The 17,792-nt window shown below is 43.2% G+C and overlaps 1 protein-coding gene across 1 annotated transcript in view; it reads left to right on the forward strand.

Annotated features, from left to right (window-relative positions):
* The first annotated feature begins 260 nt into the window (after positions 1 to 260).
* Positions 261 to 17,792, forward strand: part of csmd2 (CUB and Sushi multiple domains 2) — a 223,016-nt gene continuing 205,484 nt past the window's right edge. Inside the window, 2 exon segments of the mRNA XM_018701481.2 lie at positions 261 to 1,201; positions 16,164 to 16,380. Of these exon segments, the coding sequence (XP_018556997.2) occupies positions 1,027 to 1,201; positions 16,164 to 16,380 (392 nt within the window). The 5' untranslated portion in view covers positions 261 to 1,026.

The raw sequence follows: 17,792 nt of genomic DNA on the forward strand, positions 1-17,792 counted from the left end.
ATTATTATTATTATTATTATTATTATTATTATTATTATTAAGGATATTGATTTAACAGGGAAGGTAAAGTTTATAGTTTTAAAAGTCGGTTGTTGACCCTTTAACTCATCTGCTGACTTTATCTCAATCACTTGTGAATGGGAGTAAGTGAGATATTTCCCAAAACGCTTTTGAAAACGTGGGCATATGATATGAGAGGTATACTGAGAGTGGGAGAGGGAGAGGGAGAGAGGGAGGGTGCGAAAGAAGAGAGAGAGGGAGAGAGAGAGAGAGAGACGCGCAGAGAAAGAGCAGGTCTGCAGTCTGAATCTTGGCGTCGCACAGACCCGAGACGACGCTGTGGCCGAGCGCTTCGATCCTGGGAATACATACATTCACAACTGCTTATTTCTCTCCGTACAATACGATCACTGACTACACTCCAACGCTGGCCGAGAACTTCTAAAGCGAGGCGGTTTTTGTTTTTTCTTGGATTCGGATAACCTCTGTGGCTCATTCGTCGCTCGTTCCTTTTGAATCTCGGTCTAATGACGAGTTTAAAAAAAAACGTGGATTATCGGCACCGCAAATGCTGTTATTAACTGGAGATACGTTCAAGAGAAGGACAGATAAGTGCTGCGGGACAAACTGAAGGAGGGATCTCCTGGTTTATTTTGACGTGTGCCTGGTAAGATCAGTCACATATGTGGAGCGGACGAGGGATTTTCGTGATTTTTTACGCGTGCGGGGCAGATCAGTGACCACTTGAATCACACGTCTCCCCTTTGGGTTTGCCTTCCCTCCCTTTATACCCCCCCCACCTCCCCCTCCTTTTTAGGTGTGAAATCTATCTTCTCAGACAAGAGACTCTGAACCCCTCGGTCCCCGCATGACATGGTTCAGTCCAGCTGCGAGATCCGAGCCTCCTCCATGCATTGGGATTTTTCTCAGCGCCTACACCGAGTGAATCTCCCTTTTCTGACCATCTGAGAACTATCGCGCCCGCCAGTCCAGAGAAGAAGAAGAAGAAGAAAAAAAGCCCCTGCCATGACCGCCGCTTCAAATCGGGACGGAGCAACGGGACTTGAGAGGAGACCGGAATGCGCATGCAGGAGAGGGGACGGAATACGGATTTTTGCTCTAATGAAGGCGGGAGTGCAGGCGCACCGTTGGAGCCGGGTGCTGTTCTTATATATGGGGCTACTGGCCGCCTCAGTAGAGGGTAAGTCCCCGTCTGTGCAGCTGAAGACATGCAAAATGCAGCAGGCTTACCCCCCCTTCACACACACACTCTCTCCCCCCTCACACTCCACCCACCCTCCCCGATCCCTGACTGAATGCAAATCAGCATCAGCAACACACACGCACTCATCCTAAAGGCGCATTTAGGATCAACCTTGCTGTGATGTCGCTGCTCCAGCAGCCCAAAGTTATTAATAGAGGAGAGGTGGCTGGTTGGGTGGCTATTTTGGTGACAGCGGATGCTCAGGAATTGCAAACTGAGCTTGTGTCTGTATCCTCGACTCTGTTGCTGCGCGTCATTAAAGGACTGTGTGTGTGTGTTAGGCAATTTTTTTTGAGGAGCAGGGGTGGATTAAATGAGCTGTAGGGATGTTTAAATAACCATCTGTATGTGTGTGTGTGTGTGTGTGTGTGTGTGAGAGAGAGAGAGAGAGAGAGAGAGAGAGAATGTTGCTTCTCAGGTTTCTCAGGTAAAGAGGCAACGTTAGTGCAGCATGAGGAAATCAGTTGAGGTGGTCAAGCAGGCGGCTGATTATTATGCTGTTCAGAGTCCAAAAGGGTGTGTGTGTGTGTGTGTGTGTGTGTGTGGAAGGGGATGTTCTTCTTTCTAACTGTTCTTGCTGAGTTTCCTCATAATATAAGATTCCCACTTTCCCAAGTAAACACCCATGAATAACATTTATGGGTACAGTTTTTCCCCTTCTCTTTCTGTATGTGTGTGTGCGTGTGCGTAGACTAATTGAGCGTGCGCGGGCGCGTGTGTATGTGCGCATGTGTGTGTATGTGGGGGTTAGGCCTAATTAACAGACTCTGGGTTTTCTGTCCCTGATTAATTGCAAATGGAAAATCTTGTAACCGGAGCTGGACATTCAACAGATTATCATTACTATTCATTAACTTTCAGGGCCTTTCTCAACCTGACGTGTTTCTGAAAGGAGACTAAGTTACAGGATCCAAGACCCCCCCCCCCCCTTTCTTTTTTCATGTTGTCGTGCACATTAATGACAAAAAGCTAGTGGCGTTATTTAAAACCAGGAGAAGAGCCGCAATGATTTTATTTATTTATTTATTTTGCCAACCCGAGCAGGTCCTATTTTGGCAAAGAAAGCCAAACGTTTTATCACTGTCTTGGCTCCACACCACAGAATGGGAACTATTTTTAGCCCAAAAAAAAAGGGCCAAGAATATACTACCACTGCCACAATATGAATTTGACAGTGAGTCATATGGCTCCGCGTTCGCCCACTCATACCTTCGCTTGGACAAGACCGAATCCACGAGTGAGTGGAAAATAGGCACATTTTCAGCATCACCACGGCACAGTGGGCCGTATCATCTCATACTGTATGAGTGTGGTTTAAGCTTGAGCGATACTCTTATACAGAGAACGTCAGCTCTCATGTCTCCCACCATGCAAACTCCCACTTTGTCACCCACTTTTGATCAGACTTGTGTCATCAACCACCTATATGGGTTTTTTTTGGGGGGGTGAGATGTAGATTTTTTTATCACACTCTCAACTCAGTCCCAATGATGCTGACAAATCTCTCTCGACTCTCCTGTGGAGTAAATCTCATTGCGGCTATATTCGTGGGAGGCTGCTTGTTTTATTTGCGTTCAGGGAGCCTTCTTTTTTATTGCGCACTCACTCGCAGTTTGAGTCTACTTTTGGAGCCAGTAAAGCGACTCTAACTTATTGCACATATTTACGAAGAGCCAGGGGTGGCTAGACTATCTATCTAGTCCCTTGTAACGACGTTTACTTTAAACGGTGTCAATAAATATGTTTGAATACCACACCGCCGGCGTTGAGGTGGTCTGGCGCGTCCCTCGGTGGTGCAGCCACCAGCAGTTGCCCCATCCTCCCATTGAGCGGCACCAGAGCTTCACACTATGCTGAGAGGCGGAGCGGTGAGGGAAGAGGAGACCTGGGGTTCGTGGCATTTTCTCAACCCACATACTTCATCAAGCCAAAGCGAGGCGGGCCAATTAATAACCAACAATGGCTGATTCATATGTGAGGTTGCATGTTTGCCCACTTAAAAGACTGTTCCTCTCCAGGTTACGTTTGATACGCATCATTAGATGTACAGTACACTGTCTTCATTTGTCAACCAATCTTACTTGAAATCATTCTCAGCCTCCTCTGTAACCTTATTATCGTTCCCGAGGGCCACACAGACAGAAAGATAGAGATGCGTGAAAGGCTTCTGAAAAGAGAGAGATCTTTAGAGAGAGCGGCGCGCCGCGTCTCCGTGGGATCAAAACCAGCTGTCCCAGTGGACTCGTAGCTCAATAAGCGGTAATCAACCTCTATTCATTTAAAACGCACAGAGGAGAGAATGCAAAAGGCCGAGGGAGGGAAAGAAAGGAACGAAAATAGGAAGGCGAGAGGAAGCAGATTGGGGATGACGCGTCTTTCCTATCTGCTGCAGGTTTAACCCCCCCCCCTCCACTCCAGCTCGGCCGGGTATTAGATCATTCGTCAGCGGCGCATGAGACAGTCGCTCAGCGTGTCCATTTACACGCAAGATCACGCTCAGTCGTCCTCTCCTCTCAGCCACGCTCCCCTTTATAGGAAGAAAAAGGCGCCGCGTTGTGCTCATGATGCAACTTGCGGTAATGTTATGAAGACTGGAGGGCTTGATGCCCCTCTCTCCTTTTTATCTTTTTTTACTTCGTGACATTTGCTTGCATTCGCACCGTCATGAGGCTCCTGAAGAAAGAGACAAGTAGATAGTGTGTATGTGCGCGCTAAAGTGTAGGGGTTAAGGAGTGCGCTGGTGCGTGTATCCGTTCCATTTCAAGTTTCACAAATAGAAACTCATGCAAATTTTCATTTTAAAGACCTTCAGGCACAGAAAAAGGCCATGGACCTTAAATGGATAAGATTTTAATTGGGAGCACTTATTTGGTGTTGTTAATTTAGAGATTAAGCATCTAATGTCTTTTTAGATAAGAATGGAATAAGAAATTAGAGTGAAATCTAATCGTCGGGAGACTGTGCTGTACTGTGACATTTTCAGCACCACGGACAGCGACGGGCGCAGCTGAATCTGCCGAAGTCCTCTTCGGCACCAGGGACAGCTCCCCCCCCAGCCAACAGCCTCAGCAACAGCTGCTCCTCAGTGGAAGGCTAGCTGGTGTTCATGACTTTGAACCTTCAATTGGACACAGACTTATTAGATAAGTTCATGTCCTAAGGGTTCTGCTGTTGGATTTTATACAAAATGTATTAATTGGCAAACATGCCACATTACACCTAGTTCCAGTTCCCCAAATGTGAAGATTTGCTACTTTTTTTGTCTCATATAGCTCATGTTTGGATGTTTTGGACTCTTGGTTGCACAAAACCAGCAACCTGAAGGAGTCAGCTTGTGCTTTATATAAAATAATGCACCCTAATAGACTAGAACAGTGATGTTCCAATTTTTTTTGCTAGGAACTGCTGAGAACTTTCACTTTAAGATACCTGGAGATCCCAAACTCCATCATGGAGGCACTGTGTCACCTCCTTAAAAAAAGATATGTGGTACCCTAACTAGAGTCGGCTCAGTGGTCTCAGTTGTTCATGTAGCTAAAGATGTTGTGTTGACCTTCTTGAAGACCTGTCACCCCTAGCATGACCAAACCAGCGTACAAACAAGTCCATATATACATTTCTGCCTATATGGTTGCCTCACTCTTTCCTTTTTTTCTCACCTCTCTCCCACCTGTCTGCCTGCTACTCTCAGTCTCAAATCCTCCACTACCTGCACGCTCCGTTGCTTCCTATCTCCCATCTGCTCTCTATATTCACCGTTGAGCAATAAAGGAGGGAGTGGGAGCTGAGAAACAGACAACATTATCTGTTTACTCAAAACCGAGAAGTGTCTGGAATGTAAAGTCAGCACATATATTGCAGTGATGTTGCTTTTCCCCCACTGTGGAGCTGTGTAGTGGGAGAGAGTGGCGGTCAAGGATGGAGATGGAAATAGAGATTCTAAAGACAGAAAAGGGACAGAAAAGCAGCAGGAAAGGGATGACTGGGAGGGGTTATAAGAGGCAGAGAGGGGAGATGACTGTTGGAGTAGAGTGGTGATAAGCTTAAACCGGCTGAGAGATAATCTGGGCCCTATGTTTCTGTGCCTTTCGAGTGCTGGGTGATTTTCTTCTCCTTAGTAAATGACCTATTTGGAGGGCTCATTTTCTTATCAGGCATCAAGCAGACTCCTATTTCAACATCTACCAGCGTGTAAGTAAGCTTGTGGGTACATGTATGGGTGTGTTTGGATGAGTCTGCGAGTTGCCACCCCCTTTCACTGTAGGATGATTAGACTAAAGTGTTGACAAGCAGGTCGTTAGCTAGCTCAAAAAGAGGCCACCAAGAGAAGAGGTGTGTTTGTGTGTGTGTGTGTGTGTGTGTATACATACATGTGTGCACGTCAGCACGTACGCAGGCTTCAAATGATGCAAATGCTTCATCCTTGCAAAGCACCCTTTATTTCTCCACCCACTTGATGTGTCACCCCCCCCCCCCACCCCCCCCCCCCCCAACCTCTGTCTCTCTGTCTTCCCCGTGTGCCCTCCTTCTATCGTCCCCCGTCAGCCCCCACCTCCTCCTCCTCTTCCCCCCCACCTTTCTTCCTCCATGGTGATTCACACTGTCATCTGTCTCCAGATGGCCCGAGCTCTGTCACTGCGCTTCGTCACAGTGTTCGCAGCCACACCACTGACACACACACACACACGTACTCAGTAATTCACAAACACTTGCAGACCCCCCCCCCCAAAAAAAAACAAAAAAAAAACATTACTAAATACATTTGTGCAGCTGTTTGCCAGTGTACACAGATTAATTGACTTTTACCCACACATACAACACAAACTGAATCATTAGACCTTGTGAACCTTATATCTAGCTGTACGTGTGCAGAATTCCTTGATTAAAGTGGCACTCAGTGAGATGATGAGGAACATCCAATTCATTTTCAATAAAGTTCAATTGCCTCCTCGCCTGTTTCATATATTAAATACTTCACAACGGTATTAGAGTTTGATGGCACTGCCATTGTAAAAGACTTTTATTCAGTGTGACGCTGAGGCATTTATATATCTAGGGGGCTCTAGCTGTAAAGTCAATAGTTCAAATCAAACACAAGCAGAGAGAAAAATCTTGGTGGAAAACAAACAAGAAATACTCTGTTTCCTTCAAATGTGACTCTTAGCATGTCCATGAGCATTAAATTAATAAACATATATTTTTGCTGCTTTACTTATCCAGGGAATATAAATCTAGCACTGTTGCTCTATTCTGGCACTGGTTCACATTCACAGCATACTCCTGTGAGCTCTTCCATTGGACTGCAGCTATATACTATTAGCATTTTAGCATTTTCAGCTCCTTTAAAGACAGGGCATGGTAGATGGAGGGGTTTCCGTTGAAGTGCCCACTCAAGGACGTGTTATTGATTCTTGGAGAGAAAATGGTCTCCATTTAACTTTTCCTGCCCACATTTCCCAGCACCAGCTATGTTGTACTGGTCAGCTCCCAGATGTGCAGTCTACTGTGATGTAATATATGTCACGGAGAAAAAGCATATGTGCTATATCCATCTACCCTGGGTAACTAAGGGTGAAAATAAATAATAAAATAAGAAATCCAGAGCTTACATCTCCCTGAGCCAGGTGTGGGAGCAAAGCTGTAACACAGATGTCTCAGTCTTGATTCAGATTCTCTACTTCCTGGTTTTATCAGATGTGGGAATTTGCACCAGCTACTGTAAATCTCCACAAACTGAGAGACAGATGTAGGTGGCCTGTCTGTCTTGTATAGAGACAAAGCTCAGGCAGGGGTTTCTTTAGCTTTCTGATTTACACTGTTCTTATCAGATATCAGTGATCCCAGAGATTGAAGATTAGATCCAATCCTGGGCAGGAGATATCTTGTCCTTGTCCTTGTCTTTTTTTTTTTTTTTTTTCCTGTACGGCATCTCTCTCTATTCAACGTATAGGCAGTCTGTCAGTGGTCTTTTTTTCTGGGAAAGAGGCAGATTCATCATGTGGGGAGGGGAGAGGGAGAGTGCCTTGGAATCCTAGACTTGTGAGGTCCATTTTGAGTTTTGCATCCAAAGCATATTCACTTTCATCCATATCTGTTATGGCTTATATTTAAATGTAAAATGGTTGGGATTAAGATTGTGTGGCTATGGTATATCATAGTTAGTACTAATAAAAGATTGTTGAAGAATATGGAGTCTAAGTCGGGGTTTGAACTGATAAAATGTAGCGAGCACTTCTACATTTACAACCATTTGCTGTACATTTGTGTTGCTTATACACATGAAATACAACAGGTTTGGAATTAGAAACCACAATGACCCCAATATAAGGCAGTAATGGTCATTGTTTTTTAAGGTCAAGTTGCATTTTTATGTTGGATTTAGCACCAACCTGTTAACTTTCTGAACTTTACCTCACTGCAACAACAAGAATATTAATCTCTAACCTGGTAATTTCCAAGATGTCTAATTGTTCCCTTCTAGTCATACTGTTGCTAGCCAGCTTCTACCTATTTGTCTAAAGTGTGTTTGCCAGAGTTAATCACCCTCAAAGTGTCCAGTGTCCAAACCAGTTTAACCTAGTGTTACAAGAGTTGTCTGCTGGCTCATGTTACGTGTTTCGCTGCCACAGAGGACATAAATTCCTAATGAGCAGAAATGAGTGGAAAGTGTCTAATGACATCCTTACTGCACAAACAGACCAGACAACGTTAACTGTCATTTAGGAGAGAAATACAGAATCATGGAAAGTCATGTCAGAAGATGGAAAAACCAACAAGAAATTCTGAAAAAAAAAAAAAACTGTCAAAATATCGTATCTTATATCTTACATTTGGGCTAAATTAAAAGTTCACTAATTTCTTGATGGTATTCAGCAACAAAGAGGCAAACTTTTATTGAACATCTCAGTTTGAATTTCCCTGTCTCAGGTGTTGACTGATCAAAAATGAGTCAATGTTATTACCAACTGTATCATCTTAACTAATTATCATAGCCCAACACACTGCCAAAACAACTTCTTTTCTTCTCAAAATCTTAAAAATCTCTTGAAAAGCATCAACAATATTGGCTCTAATTAACACACACATTGCCAATGCAAAATTTACCAATCCAGTGTGGTCAGCAGTGTGGAAATGCTATTATGGGTAGCAATAACATGTTTTGTTTTTTCTTTTTTTTTTTTTTGTTGTTTTTTTTTTTTTTTTTTTTACAGTCGTATGAGAGCAAGTGGACAAAAGCTGACACTCGAGCCTTCCTGGGGGCCAGTTAGGATCTGAGCTGAAAGGTTAAAGTCTACACTAAGTTGAAGTGAGGCTGATTGATTATCTGCGGCTCATCCGTCTCTTGGCGATGGATAGAATAGCCCTGCAGGGGATGGTCATGACCTGACCTCCAGATCAGTGCTTCCTCTCAGGTTTAATATACACTGCTCAGAGAGGATCAAATGTTCATGTATACCCACACACACACGCACATATAGATCAACACACATCAAGTATTAATATGATCTCATATTTAATACTTGATGTGTGCTATTGATTGGTCATAGTCCAGAAAGTGTGGTTTTTAAGCACAAACAGCAGGATGTAACAACAATTGGCTCTTCTGCATAGGTTGAGTCTAACATAACTCAAAGACCCTGGCTGTCTGATGTGAGGGGAATGAAAATGAGGTGATAATTGACTCACTGTTTCACACATTAGTGTCACACATAATTGTGCTTTTTCCCATAAGTAGCAGAGAGACTGGAAGAGAAAACTGAAATTATATGAGACGTGCTCTAGGTGTTCATGACCATGTGTTTGAGTGAGTGTGTGTGTGTGTGTGTGTGTGTGTGTGTGTGCATATACTGTATGTGCATAGCTGTGTAGCATACTGTGTGTATGTGTGAGATTAAGTGTTAAGGCAGGTTCGCGCAATGATAAATAATTGAGGCGAGGGATTTGTCTTCATATGTGTTCCTCCTGTTTCCCTGTTGTCATGGGAACAACATACAGCCTCTGTGACAGAAACAGTGAATGAGGATCTTTGAACTATGCTTCTCTCCTCCTCCTCTCCTTTTATTTAAACTCATCTTTTTCTGCACATGCACAAACATGACAACACACCTATATGCATTTCTCCAGGCAACCTGCCTCACTTTGTTATGCGTGGGAGGTTCATTTGTATCAGTGCTGAATGAACTCCCCTCACAAAGACAAGGGTCTTCCTGAAAGGGAAGAACATCAACCGTAGCACACCTTTGACTCTGAATGGGCTGTTTTCTATTGATCAGCTTAAACCCTTGGTAGATTTATTGGGTGGGATTGAGGATGAAGAATAATCAAACAATATTGTCTCTGTTATCAGTGTTGGAACTGAGTAAAAATGTTTTAGGTATGGGCTGAAATTGTGTGAAAGTGTGCTGGTGGCCTTTCTTATTTTTCTTTTCTTTTGAGTGGTGGCTAGGTTGCAGGTCCTTTTGGCTGGCATGATAATACCACTGGTTAAATATGACCCAGCTGGAAGGAACTGCCTGCCTCCTCCCCCCTTCTCTTCCTCTCTCTCTGGAAGAACACATGCTCCATTGTGCTTCTTTTGCAAGCCCTGATAACAGGCAGGAATGCATGCATGCACTAATGCAAGTGCACATTTCAGCATGCACGCCCTCCCTGTGTCTTAGCGCTCAGCCTCTTTCTCCGACGCTTTAATCTTTGGCTGCAACTTTGCACGTGGGTGTTGTTTATGTTCTTACCCCACAGATTTCACCCTCAGGCTGTTTCGCCGTGACAATGTGTTTTTGTGCTTTCGAAAATGTGTGTGTATTAAGTACGCGTTGCCATGGGCGTCAACAGATCCTTGAATGAAATGCCAGAGCCTGAGATGTGAATGTCACAGCTGGAACAACACCACATCGAAAGTGGCGGGGTTGTCTGTGTGGCAGAGACACGTGCTCCCTGGTTTACAGTTGGGAGTATATATATTCACATATTTGTTTGCTTGAGCATCCTCGCAGGAGGCCATTCCAAGCTTCACATGCACAGTGTTATGGAAATGTAAGCTTCAGCCCAGTAGAAACCTGTAGGGTGGGGCTCATTTGTGGGGGGGCGCTAAGTGGGAGCAAGCCTATCACTAGTGCCTTCCACTGCATTTGGCTTGTCTGTAATGGCAGACGGTGTCTTCCTGGCCCGAACATTAGCCTAATGTATTGAGGCGAGCAGGATCGCTGAGCTCACCCATTTCCATTATAATGGCGGCCATCTAGAGGTTAATTCGGATATGATGCGGTCAAGGCGCACATACGCGCTGACACGTCAAGAGACAAATAGTGATTCTGAGAGGATCTATGGGGCGGAAGGGTTTATCTTCTCACGAGGGAGGCAGTTACTAACACACACACACACACACACACACACAAAACATTTGGTTGTTTGAAGTTTACTCATGGGGTAGGTTATATGTGATATGGGGTAGTGTTGTTACCCAACAAACCCTAAGGGATGCACTTATTTGGTTGGAAATTATTCCATGTTTGCTCCAATGGAATGCTCATTTTCTATGGATGTAGCCCCTGATGGACCATAAATATTAAAGCTTTACGGTTTCTCTTGAGAATAAGGAAAGAGCTGAACTCTATATTTTAGCTGTGACAGTTGAGATTTGGAATAGGTTGCTTATGGTCCTCCTTCAATTTAATGGTTTAGTGCCTGAGTGACTTTAGTGACTGAGGTTTCCTTAAGCATACTTTACATGTTATGTCTGCAACTTTAACAATAGTTTCCTGTTGCACTGATTCATCGTTTCGGTATTTTCCTCTTTGCGTTTAATGATATTTTTTAGACACACTGTGCTGAGAAATATTGAAATTCCAAAAGGACCTCTTTTTAAACTTAATATTTCATTCTCTTCAGTTGTATTCATCATGCGCAGCATAAGAAATAAGCCACTTCTATTATTGACTGCAGGAACAGGATGGTCTATGCAACTTTGTCTTTTGTCCAAAGGCAAAGATGAATTGTAGATGAGGAGACGAGACAGAGGCGGGGAGGAATAAAGGAAAAAGTCCAAAAAGAAAATCTGCAGCTCTGTATTGCTTGTATTATTTGTGTCTTTATGGTATTATGTGAATGTGATGCTGGGATTATGTTCACTGAGATGAAATTTCCTCCCATTGAGAGTCACTGTAGTTGGTGTAATTGTATCTCAGCAGAGGAGTTACATGCAGATATGTGACACTATACTCACCCAGGGTATAGGGATTACGCTCATACATGTGCAGAAAACTGATACCTCTACACACCAACATGTGTGTAGCACGCTTCACCTCCCTTTGCACTCACTCACACACACAGCTGAAGCACCCCTCCAAATAGACCTCAAGGTTTAGCTAACAGTGCAGATTAAGCTCCATCTTGCTATGAATGTCACAGTGGCTGTCTGTGACTTCAGAAGGGCAATGAGATGCAGAAAATAGATTAAAAATAAAAAAAATCTCTCCTTCTATAGTCTTCCTACTCTTTCCAACTCATTTACTCCCATTGGCTGTTGCTCTTCCTCTTGTTGACCTTCTGACATGTTCTTTTGAACACACCTTCATTCCTCCCTCTCTCCCTTTTCTGCTGCTATTTTTTACTTGCCCCCAGCTTGTCCCTCTTCTCACCTTTATTTCTGTTATTCCTCACATCATGTCTTCCAAATCTACTTTCTAATATGTCTATACAGTCAGTCAGTCAGTCAGTCAACTCTGTGTCTCTCTGCCCCCCTCCGTTGCTGTCATCTCACCCCCCACCCCCCACCCCTCTCCTTTGGTCTCTCCCTGTCTCCTCCCTCCGCTCTGAGGATTGCTGTCCTGCCGGAGTACAGCACAGTGGCCATCGATTCATCAAAGTGTCACAGCACACTGCAGCGGCTCAGTGTGCCCGCTACTAAACAACTGCCCTGGCAAAGCAAACAATAGCACCTGCACAGACACACACACACACACACACAGACATACACAGGTAGAGCCTGGAGGGCTGCCCCTGCAAGGTCACACTTTTCCCTGTACACCCATTTGGCGCCATGCGCTCCGAGGTTGGTTAGTGCCAAGCGGATGCTGCCAGTGGCACAGTGGGCTAAGCAGCAGACAACATATCTGTTGAACATCCACAGATATCAAGCATAGTTAACATTCCAGTACAAGCCAATGCAAATAATTCCCCTAGACATTCTGTGACGACGATACACTAACGACTAGAGCTGCTGAAACAGCATACTTACTATTCTGCCTTCATAATGGTTCATCTTAACTTACACAACTTAAGAAAATATGACTTTCTACCTTGCCCATGGTCTAACTGGACTAAAACAGCATGACCAGCAGTCTGTTTATGGGGTCTTTATGGTGTGTCAGTGGGGTCAACTGCAGGATGGGCTCTTCCCTTTAGATTTACACTGAGGGGTTTCAGAGTAGGTCACCAGCTCCCAGCAGCTAATTTCATAATGCACCATGGGCGAGGCTTAAATAATTCAACCAAGCTCCGAGCGCAGGATCTACTTAATCAAAGGCTTTTCAAAGAACAGAGAGTAGATTTACAGTACCTTGGTTTACCCCAGCTGCACTTGCGTCTTATGGTGGTAAACTGTTTTGCGGGGAGTTGCGCAAAGATCCAAGGAGACTATGAATCAGTATGACTACAGAGTGCAGCAAAAACATCTGGCAAACATCCCTGTTACTACTGCCTAATGTGAAAATTAAGCTCGACGACGCTGTAAATCGGCCCTTAATGTCTGCAAAAGTACATTTTCGAGTGAACTTTGATGTGTCTGTGTTTTTTGTCCAATTCAATTCAGAACATTAATTTTTCCAGCAAGGGTAAAATGTTTCTGACTGCAGCCAAAAAAGCAGCCTCACTAAAAGCGTTATCTTAGTCTTTTATCCCACATTGTATGCGTCATTATCGATTTAAGAGTCGGTCACTTCTTGGCACAGGTGCTCACGCTTCAAAATAGCATTTGGCCGGGCTCTGGCAGACTCAGTAGATTCACTGTCGTGATTTTTTTTTTTTTTGCTTCTCTTAATTGTACCCATAAAACATGGAGCCTGCTCTCCTCCTTGCTTGATCACCTGTCATATATCAATATGTACAGCATGTTCCATCTCCTAATAACACATGCACTCTGATGACATGAATCACTTTTATTCAGTTCTCAAAAACTTACTCCTCTGGCGACCTTTGTGGCTCTGAGGTGTTTTTACTTTAGCTGCTGACGCTGAGGAGAGCTCTTACACTCTAAACACATTGATTTTTAACGTGAAGGTTTGTGTGTTGAGCCTCAAGAGTCATTTCTTTCCTCTGGCATTACATTTTGATCCTGAAACCAATAATAGAAGCAACAATAATAACAATCCAGGCATCTTAGCCTCCCAGGTATTCCTTTAAAATTCAGCCCAGCCCACATATCCCAACTCATTGCCTATGTACAAGGGGTTCACAGCCCACTCTGACCCCTATCAAGCTCTGCCATCAGGCTGCTGCATTAGCCATTGATTGGCATTTGTCTGATAGAGGTCTCATAATGAAGGAGATGATGAGGAGATTATTGACCATGGCTGTGTGTATGAAAATCAGGTAGGAGAGGTGGATGTGGAGGCTTTACCTGGATATTAGTATTGACCTGATGGTAATGGCGAGGGTGGATGCTCGCTCACTGGGCCTGTTTAAAGGCTTTAATGAAAGATCTGATGGAGATAGATCTCACTTTGATCTTTTTTGGTTCTTGTAACTGGTTGAAGATGAGGAGGGAGAGTAAACGCTAAAAGAAGGAATGCGAGCACACACATTGTGACACTCTGTTATTTTCAGCAGCATACACAGCATATAGGTCATATTTACTTATGGGTAATCTCATTTTACACAATTGTGTTCACTCCGAGCCAGAAGAATTCATTGTAGTACTTGCAGATCTGTACTCTCAGTGCAAAAATTACACATCTAGCTTAAGAGTATTCAAGTAGCCAGGGTTCAAATGCACACACATTAGCATCTTTTGGAAGAGGTCAAGCGCATATGAAGCACTGAAAAGTGATGGGTGAGAGGCTCCTGCCTGTTTTTTGATGAGACAGGCCCCAGGGGAGTCAACAGTGGCATGATGGATATACTGTGACTGGAGATACTATTATCCTCCTGCTGCTGCTGCTGGCTGATGGCATCCAGACATTCTGGATCTTTACCTCCTAACACTACCCCCCCCCAAAAAAAATGCATTGCGATTCAGCTTTTGTGTGCTACTTGGAACAGAAAGCTAATATTGGTTTGGCTTGTTTGTGTTGCAGGTGTGTGTGTATGTGTGTGTGTCAGCTAGTGTTTTTTTTTTTTTTTTTTTTTTTTCCGGCGGCATTTCAGAATTCATAAACACATTGATGCGGCATGTAGCCTCTGAAATCTTAAACACCAGGGCTTGATTATTGTTGTGAAAACAAATCCACATTTGCTCATCTGGCTAACCAGGGATTATCCATGTCCATGCTTATTTTATTTATCTAATTATTTATTTTATCGTTTCTTCTATTTTTCTCTCTGTACTTTCTCTAAAAACAGTTGTTATTTTATTTCAGAGTAATAAAAATGACTCCTTCTTTTTCTTTCCTGTTGTATTCATGTTTGGTGCCTTATTTACCTGTAAATCCTCGCTGGATTTTCAGACATGAGTTCGGAGTGTAAATCTGGACGGATTTTGAGCTTTGGGATTGTTCTGCTCATCGGGGAGCGTGTGCAAAGTAGCACAGAATCTGTATGTTTCACGGGCATTCAATAATTCAATGATACTCACATTCCCTCCCTGGAGGGATTTGACAAAGCAGCCTTCGCTTTTAAGCATTTCAAAGTCGTGATGTGTTTACTCAAGATTCTTGTTTTTTAATGCCCTGTTTTAATGCCCTCAGGTAGTTTAGCTCATTTCCATGCATTGATTTATCGCAGACATCTACACAGTTATAAGCATGGATGTAAATGAACAAAACCAAAATCATACTACTCTACTGTTGCATTGTTTGTGTTGTTGAATAATGTGGGTTATGCAGATAACAGATGTCCTCCAATTATACTCTCCTAATTACATTTTAATCAGGCTGCATTATGATTCAGGTTTGTGGCTGAAGCAAACAAAGGGAAAACACAGATTGTTTGTTTAAATAGCATGTATCCTTGCATGACATTCTAATTTAGTCCCTCTATGACGATATTTATTCATGCAGGTTTCTTTTGTGTGTGACCATAACTCGACTTTTGCGAGGTTTCGTCTTCAAAGGAAAATTAACTCGGATCACGTCAGATTCCTGCTGTCTTAGCTCAAAAACTACAGCACTGAGGCCTGCTTATGGCAAACGACTATCCAGTGTATTCATACACAATTAGAATTTAAGATTGGCAGTGCGAGTGGCTGCTGAGAAACATCCAAGATTAGCACAATTAAATGTATTATTCAAGTGTGTGTGTGTGTGTGTGTGTGTGTGTGTGTGTGTGTGTGTGTGTGTCCTCTCTTCCCCTGCTGCCCCCTCATCTTCTCTCCTCCAGCTATGTCATGTATTAACGTGGGAACCTATTACAAATGTGGTGAAAGGGCCGGTGAGTGAACAAGTGTGCGATGATGGAGGTGGGGAAAGCTAGGAGAGGGTGAGCCATTTAGCACTGCTATATTAATGGCTTATGCCGCACGCTGTAGGTGATAATGGATGTTGCGGTGATTGGTGCAAACTGTTTGACTGTGGGTGTGCATTTGCGTGTGTGTATTTGTGTAATTTCTATTTGGGGATGTCGAGGAGTGTCTTTTTCTTTTGCTTTAAACTCAGTAATACTTCAAAATTTCAACACTGTGTCAGCTGTTCTAACATGCCTTACACCCTTTTAATGATGGCCTGTTTCTTTTTTTTTCTCTTCACAGCTCAGAACTGCAGTTACACACTACACAGTCCCAATGGGACGATAGAGAGCCCCGGCTACCCTTACGGTTATCCTAACTATGCCAACTGTACATGGGTGATTGTGGCGGCAGAGCACAACCGGATACAGCTGGTGTTTCAAGGCTTCGCCCTAGAGGAGGACTTTGACATCCTGTCTGTATATGATGGGCCACCCAGCCCTGGGAACCTGCGAACACGGTAAAGTTGGCCTAAATGTTTTACATATACATGCACGTGTTGGTTTTTATGATGTCCAGGGTTTTATTTGACCTGAACGCTGAGATAGATCTTCATCTTATGAAACCCATGGGAGATAAAAATGTAGTCATCAATTTGAGATTTGAAGTGAATGGCAATTAAAGTATGCAGTACTTGACAGAGGTAAGATTGAGCAACATCTAAAGGATAATTCTGGTTTATTACATTAGTTACATAATTATGGAAATGATTCCTCTCAGTAATAATGACAGCGTACCAATCAAGTTAACCCCCAAAATTGACTATTTTTGATTAAGTGCTTCTAATAAAGGACATAAAGTCTTACATTGTTGGACTGCCAGAATACAAATTGTTTTTCAGTTGCATACTCTGCTGTGTAAGTCTTATCTATTCAAACATACCATATCTATTCATTCATTTAACATGTTGTACTTGCAGCCCATGGAAGTCCTGCATAGCGTTAATGTTTTGTGGGTAGAAAATATAGATAAACAATGGAATTATTACCCACATTGCCCATATTAAACATCCATCACAGTTTACACACCAACATCCTGGTTCAGCTATGACCTAGCAGTCACATTTTGGCTGCTCTCTCTATTTGTTTTATCTCCATGTAAAGACAGAGGTAATCTGGCTGAACTCTTGTTTACAACCTATCTGCTCGTCCAACCACTCATCTCTTGCATCAACAGATTTCGCTGTGGTGATGTCACCACTTTCCCAGAGCTCAGCAATTATTGTAGTAGGTACAATGCTTCTGTGGCCAATAAAAAAGACAGCCAAAACCATGAAATTAAACCCCAAGTTGTATTAAACTGAAAGTGTCCTTTATAGAGCCATTTGGACTATTTGGAGATATTGATGAAAGTGGTGGACTGGAAACTGGAAAAGAGGCAAAACTATAATCAAGACTATAATCACCAATGCACTCAGAGGCACTTAAGGGCAGATCCTTTGGTGATGCTTACGTTGTGCACGCTGTGACAACAGTCAAGGTTATTCAGCAGGATTCTGGGGCACATTTTGTACTTCAGAGCTACCAGCAAAACGAAAACAAGGCCCACTTGGGTGTAAAGACTGAAACAAACAATTTCTGAATCAACAGTCTCATCCTCCCGCACAACCGTCAATTTAACAGCCCTCAGAAAGTGCTGCCTTGTGTTAACATTGCAAAGTGAAACATATTGGCTCTCTGGTTTGCAGAGTCTCAGGCTCACCAAGTTTACACTTTTTCAGCAATTCAGGATTTTAGAAGCAAATATTGTTAGTCTGAAACTAACAACTAACAACTAAAAACTCTTAGTATTAGCTGCAATTATAAGATACAGACAGAAAACTGCTATTCACTGATGCATTTATGCATTGTGGGATATTATTGCTCACAGTCT

The sequence above is a fragment of the Lates calcarifer genome, linkage group LG3 (genome assembly GCF_001640805.2).
Source record: "Lates calcarifer isolate ASB-BC8 linkage group LG3, TLL_Latcal_v3, whole genome shotgun sequence".
NCBI lineage: Eukaryota > Metazoa > Chordata > Actinopteri > Centropomidae > Lates > Lates calcarifer.